This window comes from Somniosus microcephalus, chromosome 2, assembly GCF_052327205.1.
Source record: "Somniosus microcephalus isolate GS21.2 chromosome 2, FLI_Smic_1.0, whole genome shotgun sequence".
NCBI classification, from domain to species: domain Eukaryota; kingdom Metazoa; phylum Chordata; class Chondrichthyes; order Squaliformes; family Somniosidae; genus Somniosus; species Somniosus microcephalus.
This window is the reverse complement of record NC_140988.1, coordinates 248,520,818-248,538,139: the sequence shown is the minus strand read 5'-3', so window position 1 is coordinate 248,538,139 and position 17,322 is coordinate 248,520,818. Positions and strand designations below refer to the sequence as shown.

The 17,322-nt window shown below is 42.0% G+C and overlaps 1 protein-coding gene across 1 annotated transcript in view; it reads right to left on the bottom strand.

Moving 5' to 3' along the window:
• Positions 1–3,972: 3,972 nt before the first annotated feature.
• pdgfrl (platelet-derived growth factor receptor-like) overlaps positions 3,973–17,322 on the bottom strand; it is a 32,972-nt gene continuing 19,622 nt past the window's right edge. The window contains exons 4-6 of the mRNA XM_085970774.1: positions 16,503–16,796; positions 8,606–8,745; positions 3,973–5,929 (exon numbers count right to left, since the gene is read on the bottom strand). Of these exons, the coding sequence (XP_085826900.1) occupies positions 5,738–5,929; positions 8,606–8,745; positions 16,503–16,796 (626 nt within the window). The 3' untranslated portion in view covers positions 3,973–5,737. The remainder of the gene's footprint in view (positions 5,930–8,605; positions 8,746–16,502; positions 16,797–17,322) is intronic.

Genomic DNA, 17,322 nt, shown 5'->3' with positions numbered 1-17,322 from the left:
ATAAAGGATAGTATCCGACTGAAAACAAGGGCATATAAAGTAGCCAAATCTAGTGGGAGGATAGAAGATTGGGAAGCATTTAAAAGCCAGCAAAGAATAACTAAAAGATTAATTAAGAAAGGGAAGATAGATTATGAAAGTAAACTAGCAAAAAATATAAAAACAGATAGCAAGAGTTTCTACAGTTATATAAAAAGAAAAAGGGTGGCTAAAGTGAATGTTGGTCCCTTAGAGGACGAGACCGGGAAATTGGTGGTGGGGAACATGGAGATGGCAAAAACGCTGAACAAATATTTTGTATCAGTCTTTACGGTAGAGGACACTAAGAATATCCCAACACTGGACAAACAGGGGGCTATGGGGGGGGGAGGAGCTAAACACGATTAAAATCACTAAGGAATTGGTACTCGGTAAAATAATGGGACTCAAGGCGGATAAATCCCCTGGACCCGATGGCTTACATCCTAGGGTCTTGAGGGAAGTGGCGGTAGGGATTGCGGGTGCATTGGTGGTAATTTTCCACAACTCCCTGGATTCAGGAAATGTCCCAGCAGACTGGAAAACTGCTAATGTAACACCCTCCGAGATACGCCCACAAGTCACAGCAAATGTCACTCAAATCTCTCAGGATCTGATGAGCACCAAACACTTCGAGCGTTTCTCCAAATGGAACACTCATAAAGACAGTAGCACGCCTAACCCACATAGCTCATACCTTCTCCCAGCCGACACAAGAGAGTAGCTGCCATGGGTGGCACATCTGTCGTAAGAGTCCCTCTGAAGAGGAGATCAAGAGAGCCAAAATCCTTGTGATGAAGAGCGTCCAACACGAGTGTTACTCAGAAGAGTTGAAGTGCATAGCAGCAGAACACAACCTACCCCCTCTCAGCAGTCTACGGAAGCTGCATCCTATCGTCAACACCGACGGACTTCTCAGAGTTGGGGGACGCATATCGCAGTCTCAACTGGGAACAAATGAAACCAACCCCATCCTCGTTCCAGGTCGTCATCACCTGGCTACTCTGCTTGTGCGTCATCATCATGAGGCTGTGAAGCACCAGGGCAGACATTTCACTGAAGGTGCCATCAGAGCAGAGTTGGTTGGAGCTAAGAGATGTATCAGTGGCACGCTTTTCAAATGTGTCACCTGCAAGAAACTCCGTGGGAAGATAGAGCACCAACAGATGGCAGATCTGCCAGCCGAGCGGCTACAAGTAGCACCACCTTTCACCTACGTAGGTGTAGGCGTCTTCGGGCCATGGGACATGGTCTTACACCGCACCAGAGGAGGACATGCCAATAGCAAAAGGTGCGTGCTGGTGTTCTCATGTATGTCCACAAGAGCTGTACACATCGAAGTTATTGAAACAATGAGCGCCTCCAGCTTCATAAACGCTCTGAGAAGGTTTTTCTCAATCGGAGGCCCGGCAAAGCAGATACACTCGGATTGCGGCACAAACTTTGTCGGCGCTTGCCGAGAGCTGAAGATGGATGGATCAAGTTCCAGCTCAGAGAGTGTGGAGAAGTATCTCCAAGAGCAGAAATATACTTGGGTATTCAACCCACCTCACTCATCCCAAATGGGTGGTGCATGGAAGCGCATGATCGGCATTGCCCGCCGCATCCTCGACTGCATGCTTCTCCAAGGTAGATTGTTGTGCCTCACACATGAAGTCTTGACCACACTGATGGCTGAGGTCACCGCCGTGATGAATGCAAGGCCCCTTATCCCAGTGTCTTCAGACCCGGAATCGCCCTCATCCTCACTCCGGCTATGCTTTTGACCCAGAAGACAGGTATTTCCCCTTGTCCTCCAGTGGAGTTTGGGAAAAGTGAACTCTTCAAGCAAGAATGGAATGGGTTCAGAGATTAGCAGACACGTTTTGGGGCAGGTGGCGGCGGGAGTACCTCAACACACTGCAGAGCCGACGCAAGTGGCAGGACAAGAGGCCAGATCTCAAAGAAGGAGATGTTGTCTTGATGAAGGACAGTCAGGTAAAAAGGAATGAATGGCCTACGGCTTTCATCATGAAGTCCCTTCCCAGCCAGGACGGGAGAGTGAGAAAGGTGGACTTGAGTCCTCAAAGAAGGAACAGCAAAGGTCTTCTCTCGGCCTGTCTCTGAGGTGGTCCTTCTTTTGTTGCCAGAGGACTCCAGTGACAAGTAGAGTTAGGCTTATGTGGGGTCGTTAACGAGGAGTTATGGACTTGTTAGATGTAGGTAGTGCCCCTAGTGGTAGTTATTGTATAGCAGCGTGTTATTTGACCACCTTCCTGTCTGCATAGGAAGTAGTATTCGAGGAAGTGTTATCTCAGTTGTGAACAAGGTCCAAGTGTGGCAGCTTGTTTTCTATCCTCCTCCATCCTTCCTTATATGCTAGGCAAGACGCAATGTTTGTAAGTAGCCTTGTTTGGTAACATAATAACAACCTTGTCGGTATAGTATTTTGACAATACTTTGTCAATAAGAAGTTTATTAGCTGCTAGCTACTGAGGGTTAGCTTCAGTGCTATTTACTTATACAGTTACCTACTTATCTGTGTTAAGCAGTCTATTCTGTTTTTGTTGTGTATTAGAATTGTCCCACATGGGATACTGTAGTGGTGATTTGCAATGCACTATGGGAAATGTAGTGCATTGAGTGAAGAAGCACATTGTAAATGAAATGGCCGTTAACTAAACTCTCCACCCCAGAGTCCTTCTTAATTGTTATATAGGTAAGGGTATAAAACCCCTTGAGACACAACTGTTTTCATAAACATGTTTTTGTATCTTATGTAACATCTAATGTATAGTACTTACCTCTGTGTTCAAAACATACTTTTGTCTTTGTTTACAGTTTCACACTTTTATTCAAGTAAAGCTTCAAAACAGCACCCTGCTTCTCGAGGAGTTATTTGAATGAGTGTTTAGCTGACTGGATAACTGGATAGGAGTTACATCTAGTGAGACCAGTACAGCAACTATGTCCTTCCTTAGATGTTGAGAGGCTGTCTTTGAAGGATATGGATAGGGTAATTGTATGTGTGTAGGTTAAATGTACTACATGTGTATAATCAACAATATTTAGCTCCAGAAATTTCAACCTGTAGAAATTATCAGATGAATGTCTTATATACACATATATATGATAGGATTATAATGAAATTGAATTTGGTCACACAGAACAGGTACCCGGTTCATTCCCTGGTCTATGCTGCGCTAGCTGATCTCAGCCAGGATGACACTGGGACATTTCAAATGGCTTTACAATCTCAGAGTTACTGCTCCTGATCATAATCTTCTCGTCTTTGCTGGAAATTTTGTATGTGTGGATATTGAATGAGGAAAGAATCATGCTGGGCAATGATCCCTACCACCATGGTTGAATAGCCTGCCTGGCACAGTCTGCCTAGGGTCCCACATTAGAAATTAGTGAGATATTGGAGGGCTGTCAGCACCCAGAAATTTTCAGAGACTCTGTTCCCCACATGGAGTCAACAACAACAATTTGCATTTATATAGCGCCTTTAAACTAGAAAAGGTCCCAAGACACAGTTTGGAGTCAACAACAACAATTTGCATTTATATAGCACCTTTAAACTAGAAAAGGTCCCAAGACACATAAACTGTGTATTGCTCAATGGGATTGTGGATCGGAGAATCAGGTGCAAAGGTTGGCACACCTGATTTGCACCATTCCCAATTTTCCGATTGTTACAATAAATGATCACAGAATCAGGAGTGCTGTGAATCAGGGGTGATGGTCTCAACGCCTGAGTCTTAGATCTGCATTCCCATCTAGAAAACTCTGACTTAATTGTAATGACCGAAAAATTAAGAGTGCCTCAAACCAGGCACGCTGACCGCTACTCGATTCTGTAAATCACACTCCCGTCAAGCGGGACAGTGCACCAGGAGTAGAGCCTCCTAAAGTTTACTCCTTTTTCTCAGCATGTCGTGTCTTCAAAATAGGAGAGAGAAAAAAATCAAAAAACAAATTCAACTTGGTAGCTTTTTATCATTAAATTTAATAACAAAAGTGCATAATATAATCATATATTGAATGATGCTATTTGTTAGTATCATCTACTGGGAATTAGTTTGTCAATTTTTAAAAATATTTAACAATATTATTTCTTGAAAAATGTGATTGTCTCAACAGAAATAAAACAATTAATGTTACATTACAAGATAATGTGGTACCAAGTTGCTTTGAATCCATCAGAATGCTTTAAAAATGTTTTACAATGAAATAATTAATAGTTGCTACATGGAATAGAACAAAGTATGTAAACAGTAATTACTAACAGGATAACGACCAAACATTATCATTAGCATTTAATAACTAAGCCATTCTCTGCAGAGCAAAACTTACAATTACTTGATTATTCATCTGGCTGAGGCCTATTTATGAAAAGAAACATTTTGTACCTGGAATAATAAGCTACAGCAAGGTGAACAGTCAAATAATTGTTAGCCCAGGTCTGCAGCGAAAAACATTCATTAATTTTGTTTGCTATATACTGGTCTTCTTTAAACTATTTTGTAAAGTAATAAATAATGTTCTGCTACTCCAATATAAGCTGCTGCTATTCAGACAAAAGCAATGACTAGTGGAAACACAAAGATTGCTGGACAGGTGGGTCTGACAAGCAAATTCCTTCGGACCACCCCATTTAATACTATAAAGTAATCTGTGCAACACACAGCAGCAGTCCTGCCAAAAGCTGTAAATTGTTTTACATAGTCATGCATCATTTATACATTTGTAATTTGGTTATAACTCCGATTTCATAAAAGTATAATCCTACTATTTAAATTATTCAAATGTGTAATTATCTCCTCTCCAAATGTGATAATCTCTTTTCCAAAATATCAAAATAGATTTTTTTTTTTTTTTTTAGAGGAAGTGTATAGTTAGCTTTTCCTTTAATGTGTGCTTGCCTTTTCTCAGCTCCTGGATCGGTGGTAAAGGTTAAGTAAGTAATGGAAAGGTTTATTGGTAAAAAATATATGTAGGTTTCTTTTCATTCATTGTGAATTTTGTGTGCCAGATGCGAGATGATAATGCTCAGAAATGGAACACAACATTTCAGCCAGCATCAAATACCTTGGGGTCAGGTGTAACCAGCAGCAGACTTTGGCTCCCTTACACACAAGCTCAGAGAACATCCTCTGCTTCCCATCACATACATTCTGACTACTATTGCCAAATTAGTGCTAGTTTAGTGCTGTGCAACCAAAACTGGGTTGACAGAGCCCAAACACATTTCACTTGCAACCAACAGATAGAGAACACTTCCATTTCTTCAGTCTGGGCTGGCTTCCAACCCAGGGGTGAAAGGTCAATATGGTAACCTACTGTGCCACCCAGTTCCCCAAGTTTTATTGTGTTGTTACAGAGATTGTCCTGTTACAAAAAAAAAATACTGTGCATAACAAGGCTTTGGTGTCGAGATGCTTATGTCATATCGTGAAGTAATATAAATGATATCTCAGTAATTAGTCTGCTGATAGATAGGGCTGATGTTAAACTTAATTTGGGTTATCTCCATTTTCCTTTTTAAACTGGGATGCTGCACCTAGAATATTTCAAGTCCTGCAGCAAGAGAGAAGAAACAAACATTCCACATAAGAATTCACTTAAGAAATAGGATACAACACTCCATCTGGCATACAGCCATTCTTCACATAGAGTATAGTTAAAGTTAGTTTGAATGTTCCACTGGGGAAAATGTCACCAGATATGGGTTCCATTAGTAATAAGAAAACACTCGTGTGGCCACTGTAGTTTCTCCTATTAAATTTCGAGCCGTACAGATGTAATCCCCTATATCAATAGTTTCAACATCATCAACATATAGAATACTCTTTGACAGTCTGACAGTTTTTCCATTATTTCGATCTATTAGTCTCCATTTTTCCGTGATGATCACCGGCCTTTCATCCTGTTAAAGTAAAACTAGTATCAGACACACCTTGATTTCTGTTATATCAATGTAGCAACAGTGATAGATTTAATAGAAAGAACCCAATCTAAAAACACATTGGCACATCTTTAGTATGTATTTTTGAAAATGACTACAATTACCCACTTCTTACTTTCCTTCCGTTCCCCAGTGCCACGTACCATTTCACAGATAAGTGGACAAGCAGGTCTCTGCCAATGATCCGCCTTCACTGGCTACCAGGAGTATATGATAATGACCTGTGTTTGTCACAATATGAGACTGGCCTGTGTATATGAGACTGGCTCTCTTTTCCTAACTGTGCTAAACGACTGCTCACCCTTTGTTTTCTCCCTTTGATAGCACATTTCAGATCAAGGCCACCCCCTGTGTGAGGAGTCACATGCATGAACCTGTATCCATCCATGCTGTGGTACAACATGTTAACATCAGCTTATTGCTTCACTTTTAGATTTATCTTTGTAAATGTACAGTTATAAAGTTTTAGATAATATACATCAGAGCTCTTTTGAATATAGAAAATGTCATCTGTATCATGTCCAAATACATAACCTAGAATGGGTTATGTCAGTCAGGTCACATTAGATATTAAAAATAAATAAATATAAGGGTCTGATACTGAGCTATAAAGATCAGGCAGATCTCAGAATCAATCTCTCCTCTGCACTATCACAGCTGGGGCCATAGTGGGGAAACTACAACTCACTTCAGCATTCCTGAGCTAAGTAGGTGAAAAAATCAGAATTCTAAGTCGTATCAGACTAAGCATAATAACCAACTCCCTCTGTCAGAGGAAAACACTGTTGAGTAAATGTTAAGTTTGTACATTCAATGGCTCAAATGTAATGCCAATCTCTTCAGATCTTTGAATTAGCAAAAACTATTTTGACAAATCTCACTGATCAACAGCGAAAGGCCCTTATGCTCATAGTTTTCAGTTTCATCAACTTCTCCCAGAAAACATTACAGGACTGTTTTGGAAAGATGCATTTCTATTTATTTAAGTTCACAGCTACACTGGGACCAGGGGTGGAAAATGTCATTCAGCAGGGTGAGTCATGTTCTAGTTTTACCGTAGCTAAAATAACAAAGTAACTTGCTCGCATACGAGTAAACAAGTGTGCTTATCCTTCACTGATGGTTTCTTTCCTCTTTTCCTGCATCTGATTATTTGTATTGTGCTGTACTTGTAATTAAGAGGGTAGAACACAGCAGAACACTGAGAAATTGTACAGGAAGCAAACAGGAAGGTCAGAGATTTCCTGTAGTGATGCCTGTTCCAGCAACCCTAGTATATACAAGGGCAATATAGCATGATGACAATATTCATTCTGATGAAAAGTCACTGACCTGAAACGTTAACTCTGTTTCTCTCTCCACAGATGCTGCCTGACCCGCTGAGTATTTCCAACATTTTCTGTTTATATTTCAGATTTCCAGCATCCGCAGTATTTTGAACATAGGAGCAGGAGTAGGCCATTCAGCCCCTCGAGCCTGTTCTGCCATTCAATGAGATCATGGCTGATCTGCGATCTAACTCCATATACCCGCCTTTGGCCCATATCCCTTAATACCTTTAGTTAACAAAAAGCTATCAATCTCCGATTTAAAATTAGCATCAATTGCCATTTGTGGAAGAGAGTTCCAAACTTCTACCACCCTTTGTGTGTAGAAGTGTTTCCTAATTTCACTCCTACGAGGTCTGGCTCTAATTTTTAGACTATGCCCCCTAGTCCTAGAATCCCCAACCAGCGGAAATAGTTTCTCTCTATCTACCCTATCTGTTCCCCTTAATATCCTCAAAACTTCAATCAGATCACCCCTTAACCTTCTAAATTCTAGGGAATACAATCCTAATTTGTGTAATCTCTCCTCGTAACTGAACCCTTGAAATCCGGGTATCATTCTGGATTTTGCCTTTGTATTACATCGTGACTACTTCGGAAAGAATTCTACAAGCAGGGGAAGCAGTGTATGAAGCTTTGCTGAATGTATCCTGTATCTATTCCACTGACTATTTCCTTGTTTCTATTAAAGAATGTTTTTTCCCCTTTTTAGATTTCCTTAAACTTTTAGTAATTTTTGTGAAAAATTAATTTAGGCAAATCCAAAATTTGCTCGCAAATGGTACCCTACTTTTAGCAATAAATGTCAGCAATGCTGGAATTTTTTTTAATGTTTTGAAACTGAAAGACCAGCTCATTGTAAACTCTTAATTTCAGTATGGTATAGAATTCGCATTACTCCAGGAATGTCTCACAATTATAGAAGAAAGAAAGAAAGGCTTGCATTTATTTAGTGCCTTTCACAACCACCAGACGTCCCAAAGCGCTTTATAGCCATTGAAGTACTTTTTGAAGTGTAGTCATTGTTGTAATGCAGCTATTGGAAAGGATGTGTCTTTTCAGAGAGAAAACACACTTAAGATCCGGATTTTCTCCAGAAATGTTGCAAACATTTAAATTTAACAGACTAATGTGTAAATAATAGACCATCTTATGCTAATCTGACCCTTCACACATCAGCTTTAGTACTATTTACAATGTAGTTTAGAGAAATACATGTGGACCTTGACTCCCATTCTGATGTATGAAAATCTGTTTAATAAAGAGAGAATAAAATGAGTTAGAAATTGAGCAATTAAAAACATATTACTTGCTGTCCTGGATATTTCCAAGTGAAGTCCACCTGTAGGTCTGGGTCTCCCAGCACTGTGCAGGTCACATTGACTTGATCCCCACCACTTACTGCGTTTGATGAAGCTGCAATAGTTGTAGATGGTGGGCCACTGGGAGCTGCACACATACAACACAGTTCATTACTCAGTTTGTGACAAGTAAGTCACATTTCACAAAGTAAGCTCATTAGTTCCTGGGTAAAACTCTTATAGCAAAACACCAGTCTAAGAAAATGTTACTGCATAAAATGCCAGGTTCTTTCATATTAATCACTTGTAGTATAGAACTACTATTACTGGAAGTTATTTTGAATGACTTTCCCTCACTTACCTTTTTCCTGAAGACATTGACTCACATTAGGGTGCAGTTTTGCATAAACTGGAAGCTCTGCAGTACCGCTCCCAAGTAGCCATTTTTCAGGCATGAGCTTAGATAGTGAATGTTGGTACGCTATTCTGCTACAGTGGGTGAAGGGGGTGGGGGGTTATCGGCCAATTTTGTTACGTGTCTTAGGCACATATTTTGCATTGTGATTCTCTGCATAAAGGTCAGAGAAAGGGACCCTGGTTGATTTTTTTTCCCAATCCCTAACCCAGGGATACAAACTAATTATAGCAGCCCATATTGCAGGTCTGGTTGGTCTAAGATTGGGTGTCACATCACACTTAACCATTAAATTACTTCTTATAAAGTCTGCCATTATATCTGTATAGAAAATGGGATTAAGCAGATATGAAACCATTGCAACTCAGATGTTCCAGGCACAATCTCATTTCATATTTGATTCATATCTGATTTCTCTGATCACAGCATGTCATTATCACAGATTGTAACAGAGACCAGCGAATGAAACCTGTGCTTATTCAACTACAATGCCTCTTAGAATTGAGGTGGTGTAGCTTTAAGCAAGTTCAGACTAAGTTAACATTGGATCTGACTTGAGCAGGAAAAGGACCCTGTGATACTTCAGAATTAATTGGGTAAGAGATCCTATAGCAGACAAAGCAAAGTTGTACCACTCCAGATCGGCTATATCTCATTTGTTTCTGATAATACAATTGTTAGGTAAAAGTGTAACCCTGTTTCTGTATGTCTCATTCTTTAAAAGAGACAGTTCTGTTCATTTGAATGGATTGACAATCTATGCCACTTAAAAAAAAAACATTTGCACTTTCAGTTTCCAGTTCCTGCCCTTGGTAATACAGTTAATGCATGAATGGAAAATGAATACAGAAATTAAAGTCTCAGTGAGGGTTATGTCACAAATTTGTTGATGAACAGTTCAATTGAATGTATAGTTTAGTCTGTGTTCTGTCTTCAATAGAAATGCACTAGGAAGGAAAGAGTCCTACCTGGGAATCACAGAGTGAACAAAAGTAGCTGAAACATTCAAGAAATGAATAGCAATAAACACATTACTCATTGTGGAAAGAAAAAGTTGTTCAATTAAAAGCCAAACACCACTCGGGATGGAGCTTGATTACTGAGCTAAATAGTTATTAAGGTCCAGCCAAATTGAGATGATGATATTACAGTTCCTTGGTAGAGCAGCTTCCCTTAGCTGTTCCATATTTTACCAGGATGACTTCAGACAAGTTCAGTATCAATTTTGAAGTAGTGAATACCAAAAGGTTCCATGGTGACAATTCAGTGGGATGTCTCAGCTTACTACTGCTTTCATAAAAGGAACAGCTGATGGATATTACGTTGGATTGTCACTTAAATTTGAAATAACCCTATCATATTTTGCATTTCTACTTTTAGCTTTCCCAAAATTAAGATTTAGGGCAACACTGCATTTGAATTACATATATTTTTTTTTAAGGCCGTGTTTTCCCAACCTGAAGTTTATCTGAGAGTGTGTCTGGCTCATGTTCTAATGTAGGCAGAGGTGTATTTGTCCAAAAGATATAATTCACTCCTAGCACTTGATTACATTCTTTTGACTCTCTGAGGGCAGTGCGTCGTCATGGAAAGTGATACTGCCTAGCAAGTATTGCTGTGAGGACTGGGTGCTGTGATGACCTTTCACCTCTGGACCCTGGCTTCAAATCCAGGCAAGATTGATGAGATGAATATCTCTTCTGTCTCTCTCCTGTAAAGGGCCAATAAAAGGTGTGTTTGGAAAGTCTTAACAATTCCTAGTGGATTCATTGATGCTGTATTTACTTTAACCAAAAAAAAGGTATGAGAGCAATCCTGAAAGTAAACAAATTAAATCCATGCAACAGGAAACACTATGGGAGGATTTTTTTTACTAGCAGCAGCGAGTGGGGTTTGTGAATGGGTGGATATTAATAAGCGCTGAAATTGAAGCCGGCTCTAACCCGCTGACTTCCGCATTTCACTGGAGAGTGTGCGAGAAACCCCCTCGGGAGAGGCGGGATACCAATTGAAAGCAATTAAGAGGTAGTTAACAGGTTTTTTAACATGGGTTTTCAACTTTCATTGTGGGTCCACGGATTTCCCGAACTTCCTGGACCTCGCCAGTGAAAGCAAGTGAGAGGGCTGAACAAATGACAGGCAAAAATAGACCTCACACCTGATTCCTTGCCTTAGTTTAAAAAAAAATTCTCTCAGCACTTGTTCTGAGAGTTTGCTTTCAGTACTTTGGAGGTGGTTTCTACTATTTTGGAGGTCACTCTCAGTACACTGGAGAGGTCACTCACTATTTTGCAGGTTTGTGTGTCTGATCGCCACTTTAAACTGTCATATATCAGATCAGCATGGGTGCCGCTTAAGCTGTTTCACCTTGGACCTCAGATGAGGACCAAGGTGAGCACCAGCGCACAATGCTGCCGGGATGCCCAGGATGGATTCATCATGGCAACATTTAGTTAGGTTGCTCCACTGTACCCATCTGGCAGCCATATGCTGAATACCCACACCCCCAGCACAAAGCAGTCCTGCAATCAACAAAGTATCTCTTTCACAGACACCCATTGTTCAGATTTAAGTCTTTTTCCATTCATCAGAACTGAGAAGGCCAGTTGGCAGGCTGCAGGCAAAAATGGGCAAGACTGGAAAGTGCTGCAAAGAAATAATTTTATATGTGCATCAGAACTTGCACAGTAACTTATTATTGTGACACATCTAAAACACCCATGTATATACAGGAAACTTTGGTTTATCCGGAGGTTGTATGTCCGGAATACTCGATCTAACGGCAAAAATCAGGAGCCGTTTTCTATAAGTTTTTTTTAGTTCTCGTTCTTTTTTTTTCCCAGTCAGGCACTGCAAGGTCTGTAGCTATAGGAACAGCTTCAGCTAGAGACGCTTGCAGCTGCAGCCGACTCTTTAGAAGCTGTTGCTGCAACAGTGTTTGTTGTCAGATACGGAGATGAAAACCTCCGTATGCTTCAACATTAACTTTGCATGTCCGGCAGTTTTGATAGATCGGCAACACGCCGGTCCCGTCGGTGCCGGATATCACAAAGTTTCCTGTACCCTTGTGCAACTAATCTTTTGTCTTCCTTTTCCTATAGCTCCTACGTTGTGCAATTCCTGTGGCTTCAGCAAAGGTAGAGGCAGGCTGCTCACTTCCCTGCTCTGACTGCTCAGATGCTCTGGGTTTTGGAGCCCGTGAGGGCCCCGCCAAAGACTGCTCCACCTGTACCTGTGCAGACTCGGTCATCGGGACAGGAGGCAGCATATAGGACACTGACTTGGGGTGGGGGGGCAAAGGGTGGGAACTGGAAGCGTTTTAAGCAGAATCCCCACTTCTATGTCCCCTTTCGTCGTCATCCCTCACGGCACACCCGCACTTCCCTGCTAGCAATGAGCTGGAGAGCGCTTTGCTGCACATCAGCGATGAATAGCCAAGGCTAGGTTTTGATCCATCCTTGTTAAGGTGGCATTGAGTGTGCAAGCTATTGGTGAGGGCAAGGAAGCACTCGTTTGACTGCCACGTTGGATGCTCCATGCAGTTGGCCACCCTTTCCATGAACGAACGCGTCATAACTAAGGCCTGCGACATCATGCCAGTCATGCTTGAGATGGACTCCTCCATTCTCTCTGCAAGCGTGCACATTGTGGCTGAAAATCCTGCCAAAGCCTCATGCATTTTTTGCTGCTCCTCTAACTCTAACCCTCTTTGTCGACGGCCCCTGAGGTTCATCATCTTCGTCCAGCTGAGCAGAGCTTGGAGCGTCCTGAGCCCTCCGATAAGGACTCTTCACTGCTGTCCCTGTCTCCACCATCGACTCTTGCTCACATGATCTGTGAGACATCAGGTGACTACACAACTATCTGTCTTGATGGTCCCACCAATGTGTGTGTATCTGAGCTGGTGCATGGTGTGCATGCATCCTGTGACAGTGCACCCTCAGAGTTAGTGACCTCCTCTGGCTCCACTGCCTATTGGACACTTGATGGGCCTGTGGGAGATTAAAGACATGAATTAGAACTGTCATGGTAAGAATGTTTTAAGTTAACATTATGCACATGATCATATTTCATTGGCTGCTGACATCAAGTCAACATGAGTGACTATTGTATGCCATGTAGCTGTGTGATATTTAATTCTGTCACCTGGTAGCTGGGAGAGATGCCGTCTCTCCATCTCTCACCGCCATGCACGTCGGCACTCCACTTATTTCAAGTGCCTCCTCCTCTTCAGCTGTGAGCATTGCTATAATTGGAAGGCCACCTCCTGTTCTCTGCCTCACCCTGGTGTTCTGTGCTCGCTTCTCCTGCAAGGAGGGAAACAAGAGCCCTTTGAGTGAGAATCATGGAATGAGTGGATCGGATGGATGGTCTACATCTGTTGAGGGTGACTATGAGGGAGAGGCTTGACATCGCATTAAGATGAGGGTGAGTATTAGTGGTGGATAGTCAGATGGGGATGTGAGTAGGCGCATAGACAGTGAGGGATGGGTGCACCTGCAAAGTAGGTTGGTGTGAGGAGTGAGGTGCAGGAGTAGGCTCGGGAAGGCAGAGTGAGGGGGCTGGGGTGACACACATCAGGATGTAATTGAATGTGGTATTGTACTCGCCTTTCCTGCCCTCATGAGGTCATTAAATCTCTTCCTGCATTGTATCCAGGAGCGTGCCACCACATGCCTGCTGCTGACCTCCTCCGCTATTTTCAGCCATGCCTTCTCCATAAGTGAGGCTGGCTTCTTCCTCCCGTCAGAAAGGAATAAAACCTCCCTGCAGGTCCTAGCACCTCGCAACATGAGGTGCAGGGAGGCATCACTAAAGCAAAGGGCAACTTTGGAACATTGAGAATTTATTTTTATCACCAACCAATCTTTCTCACACCTCCACAATCCTTCAACTGTCATCTTTGTAGTGTTCCTTTAAATACCTCAGCTGAAATAGACCCATGCATATCGTCTTCACGCCCGCTCGCGTTAATTGGTTGGGAAACCCAGACGCCAGATACGCTGCAGCAACTTTCGGGTTTCGCGCACGCTACTGGCCCTCTCCCCCATCCCCAGTGCGTCTCCATATATTCCAGCCCATAAATGAGTTTCCCGGGGTGCCTGTGCCAGCTACAGTGAAGAGTTGGTAAGGTGATGTGTAGGAAGCATCTGCCATTTATGATGTATTTTAATGGCAATTGATGCAATTGTGTTAACTGTGGAATAGAAATAGTGCACAGAGGAATTTCAACTCTGACAATGTGTTGTTACACTGCATGATACCTTTTAGGAAAAAAAACTCAATAAAATATGATACGCAAAAATGATCTCTCAGGCACAGTTGTGTAAATGCATTGGAGGGGTGGTAATGAGTCACACTGGCCAGAGAAGTCCAAGTATGATCCCTGGTCTGTATTAAGTCAGCTAATCTCATTTATAACAACTATCCAGTGACTTTTGCAGGAACGTTCACATGGGCAGATGTTGGTTGAGGACAGGATTGAGTTTGGTTGTGATGCCCCCTTAAGGTTAAATGGCCCACCAGCACTCACTGGCCAGGTCCACGGGTAAAGTATGGCCACTTGGGCGAGATACTGGAACAGTGCTGTTGCCTATGGAACTGTATGGTCAGCACCTTCAGGACAGAAGGGAACATTTGAAAAATAAATCTTGCTTCTATGTTGTTATAGCAACCTTGCAATCTGTTTCCTATAATAAACAAGAAGTTACATTTATATAGCACCAATGTAGAAAACATCCTGAGGTGATTCACAGAGGTGTAAGGAAAACAAAAACTGAGCCAAAGAAGGAGAAACTGGGGGGGGGGGAGAGGGGTACACTAAAAGCTTCGACAAAGAGGAAGTTCTTAAAGGAGGAGAGGGACGTGGAGAGGTGAAGGGGTTTAGGGAGGAAAATCCAGAAATTGATACATGAGACCACAGCAGCTGAATGCATGGCTTCCAGTGGTGGGAGAAAGGCGGAGGGATGCACAAGAGGCCAGAGTTTGGGGAATGGAGAGTTCAGGAAAGGCTTGCAGGTCAGAAGGAGGAGTAGGATTCAGTGATAGCGAGAGGGGGTGAAGCATGGAGGGATCTGAACACAAGATTGAGAATTTTAAATTTGAGATTTTGGGGGACCAGGACCAATGTAGTAGACAAGTAAGGATGGGTATAATGGGCAAGCTTGACTTGATGTGGGTAAGATATGGGCAACTGAGTTTTGGATGAGCTGAAGTTTATGGAAGACAGATGATGAGAGACCAGCCAGGAGACCATTGGAGGAATTAAGTCTGGAGGTGACAAAGACATGAATGAAGATTTCAGCAGCAAATGGGATGAAGCAGGGACAGAGGCAGGTGATGGAGAGGATATGGGGTCAGAAATTCAGCTCTGGGTTGAACAGGACACCAAGGTTGCATAGTGGTAAGGGAGGGGATGGAGTTGATGGGAAGGGTACAGAGTTTGTGCCAGGGGCCAAAGACAATGGCTTCATTCTTCCCACTGTCTGGCTGGATGAAGTTACAGCTCATCCAAGACCAAATGTTGGACAAACAGTCTGACATCAAAGAGGCAGTAGAGAGGGCAAGAGGGTTGTGGAGAGGGAGAGCCAGGTATAATCAGTGTACATGTGGAAGCTGACCCCATGGCTTTGGATGATGTCACCAAGGGACAGCATGTAGATGAGGAAGAAGAGATCAAGGATTGATCCTTGGGGCTCAACAAATTGACAACACAGGGGTGGGATGAGAAGCCATTGAGGGAGATGCTCTGATGATGATCGGATATGTAAGAGTGGAACTAAGCAAGGGCAGACCCACTGAGGTGAAGAACAGAGGGGAGACGTTGGAGGAGAATCGTGCAATTAACCATGTCAAAGGCTACAGAGAGGCTAAGGAGGCCAGGGAGAGAAGGGAACTTTCATGGGTTAATTGGCTGTATTGGCTGAAGTGTAACAGCAGGTTACCTGTCCCTATTCCATGTGAATTCATCACACAAAGAAGAAAAGAAATAAAATTAAAATGTGAGGTTTCATTTTGCCAGACTTGCGGGGTGGGGTGGGGGGGGGGGGGGTGCGGCGGGGGGATGTTAATTTAAACCTATTACAATTACTCCCGCCATTCCCGGCACACAAGAGTCTCGCTTGACAGAGCACAAATGGGAGAATCGGGTGCAGACGTCAGCACACCTGATTCTCTGATCTTCACTCCCATTGAGTGAGACTTCATTCGAGCAGAGTCTCCGAAAGCTTACCTGGTGCTCTTTTGTGTCATATGGAGAAAAACAAGTTAATTCAACAGTTTGAATGTAATTAGGGTAATAAATAGGAATCTCTTGACATTAATCTTAAATTTGGAATCTGTGTTAATATTTCCCTGCTTTTAAACAACTACGGAATATTTCAACAAAGAATGTGAAGAGAAATAATAATATGAAGGTACTTAAAAAAACTGAACACATAACAGTGCTTAATGAATAGTTTGTCTATTTATAGTAAGATATTTGATAATACCTTCAGCGTACAGAAGAAGGTAATTGCTTGATATCTGTGGAGTTCCCCGTAGGCTTGCCATGCAGTGCACAACTCCCTTCTGTGCAAGATTAGGCTGGTGAATAATAAAACCTTTTTTTGCATCATAGCTAATGAGTGATCCATCGACAGGAAGTTCTTGAGGGGGGAATTCTCGATGCAGTGTGACATTGGCCAAAGGGGTGCTCACTCGACAAGGGATTATAGAAGGTGCATCAGATCGAAGGTAGATAATATCAAAGTAATTGGTCGATGGCACAAATAAGTCAGTCGGATCTGGGAAAATTAAATAAATAGAAACAAAATGATTTCAATGGAAGATGTAAAATTAACTGACTTCTTAATATCTATTAAAATTGCTCTAAACCCTAACTTAAGAGAAACATCTGGTTAAAATGGCTATTTTTACCCTGAAAAAGGAATTATTTAGAAAAATGTAAAAAAAAAAATTAATATTAAGCGTCTCTTGGTAAAGTACCGAACATAGGTCTAAACATCCCTTGAAGACCTCACTCATACAGCAGAGGTTAGGATGTAGACGCCTTAACAGGACAATTTTGGAGGAATCCAACACCCGGATCATACCAAAACTGGAGAATTAGAGCTGTTACTGACTAGATGCAAAATAGAAAAACATTTACTAGATATAATGACCATACTTATACTTTCAATATGAAGCTGATTTTACCTTTTAAATTAGATTTGTTTTAAGGAGTGACTGGTTCAGTGGTTATGTCACGGTATAAATTTAGATGGGAGTAAGTCCAGCCTTGTATATATTTCATGTCCCCTGTACAAGTTA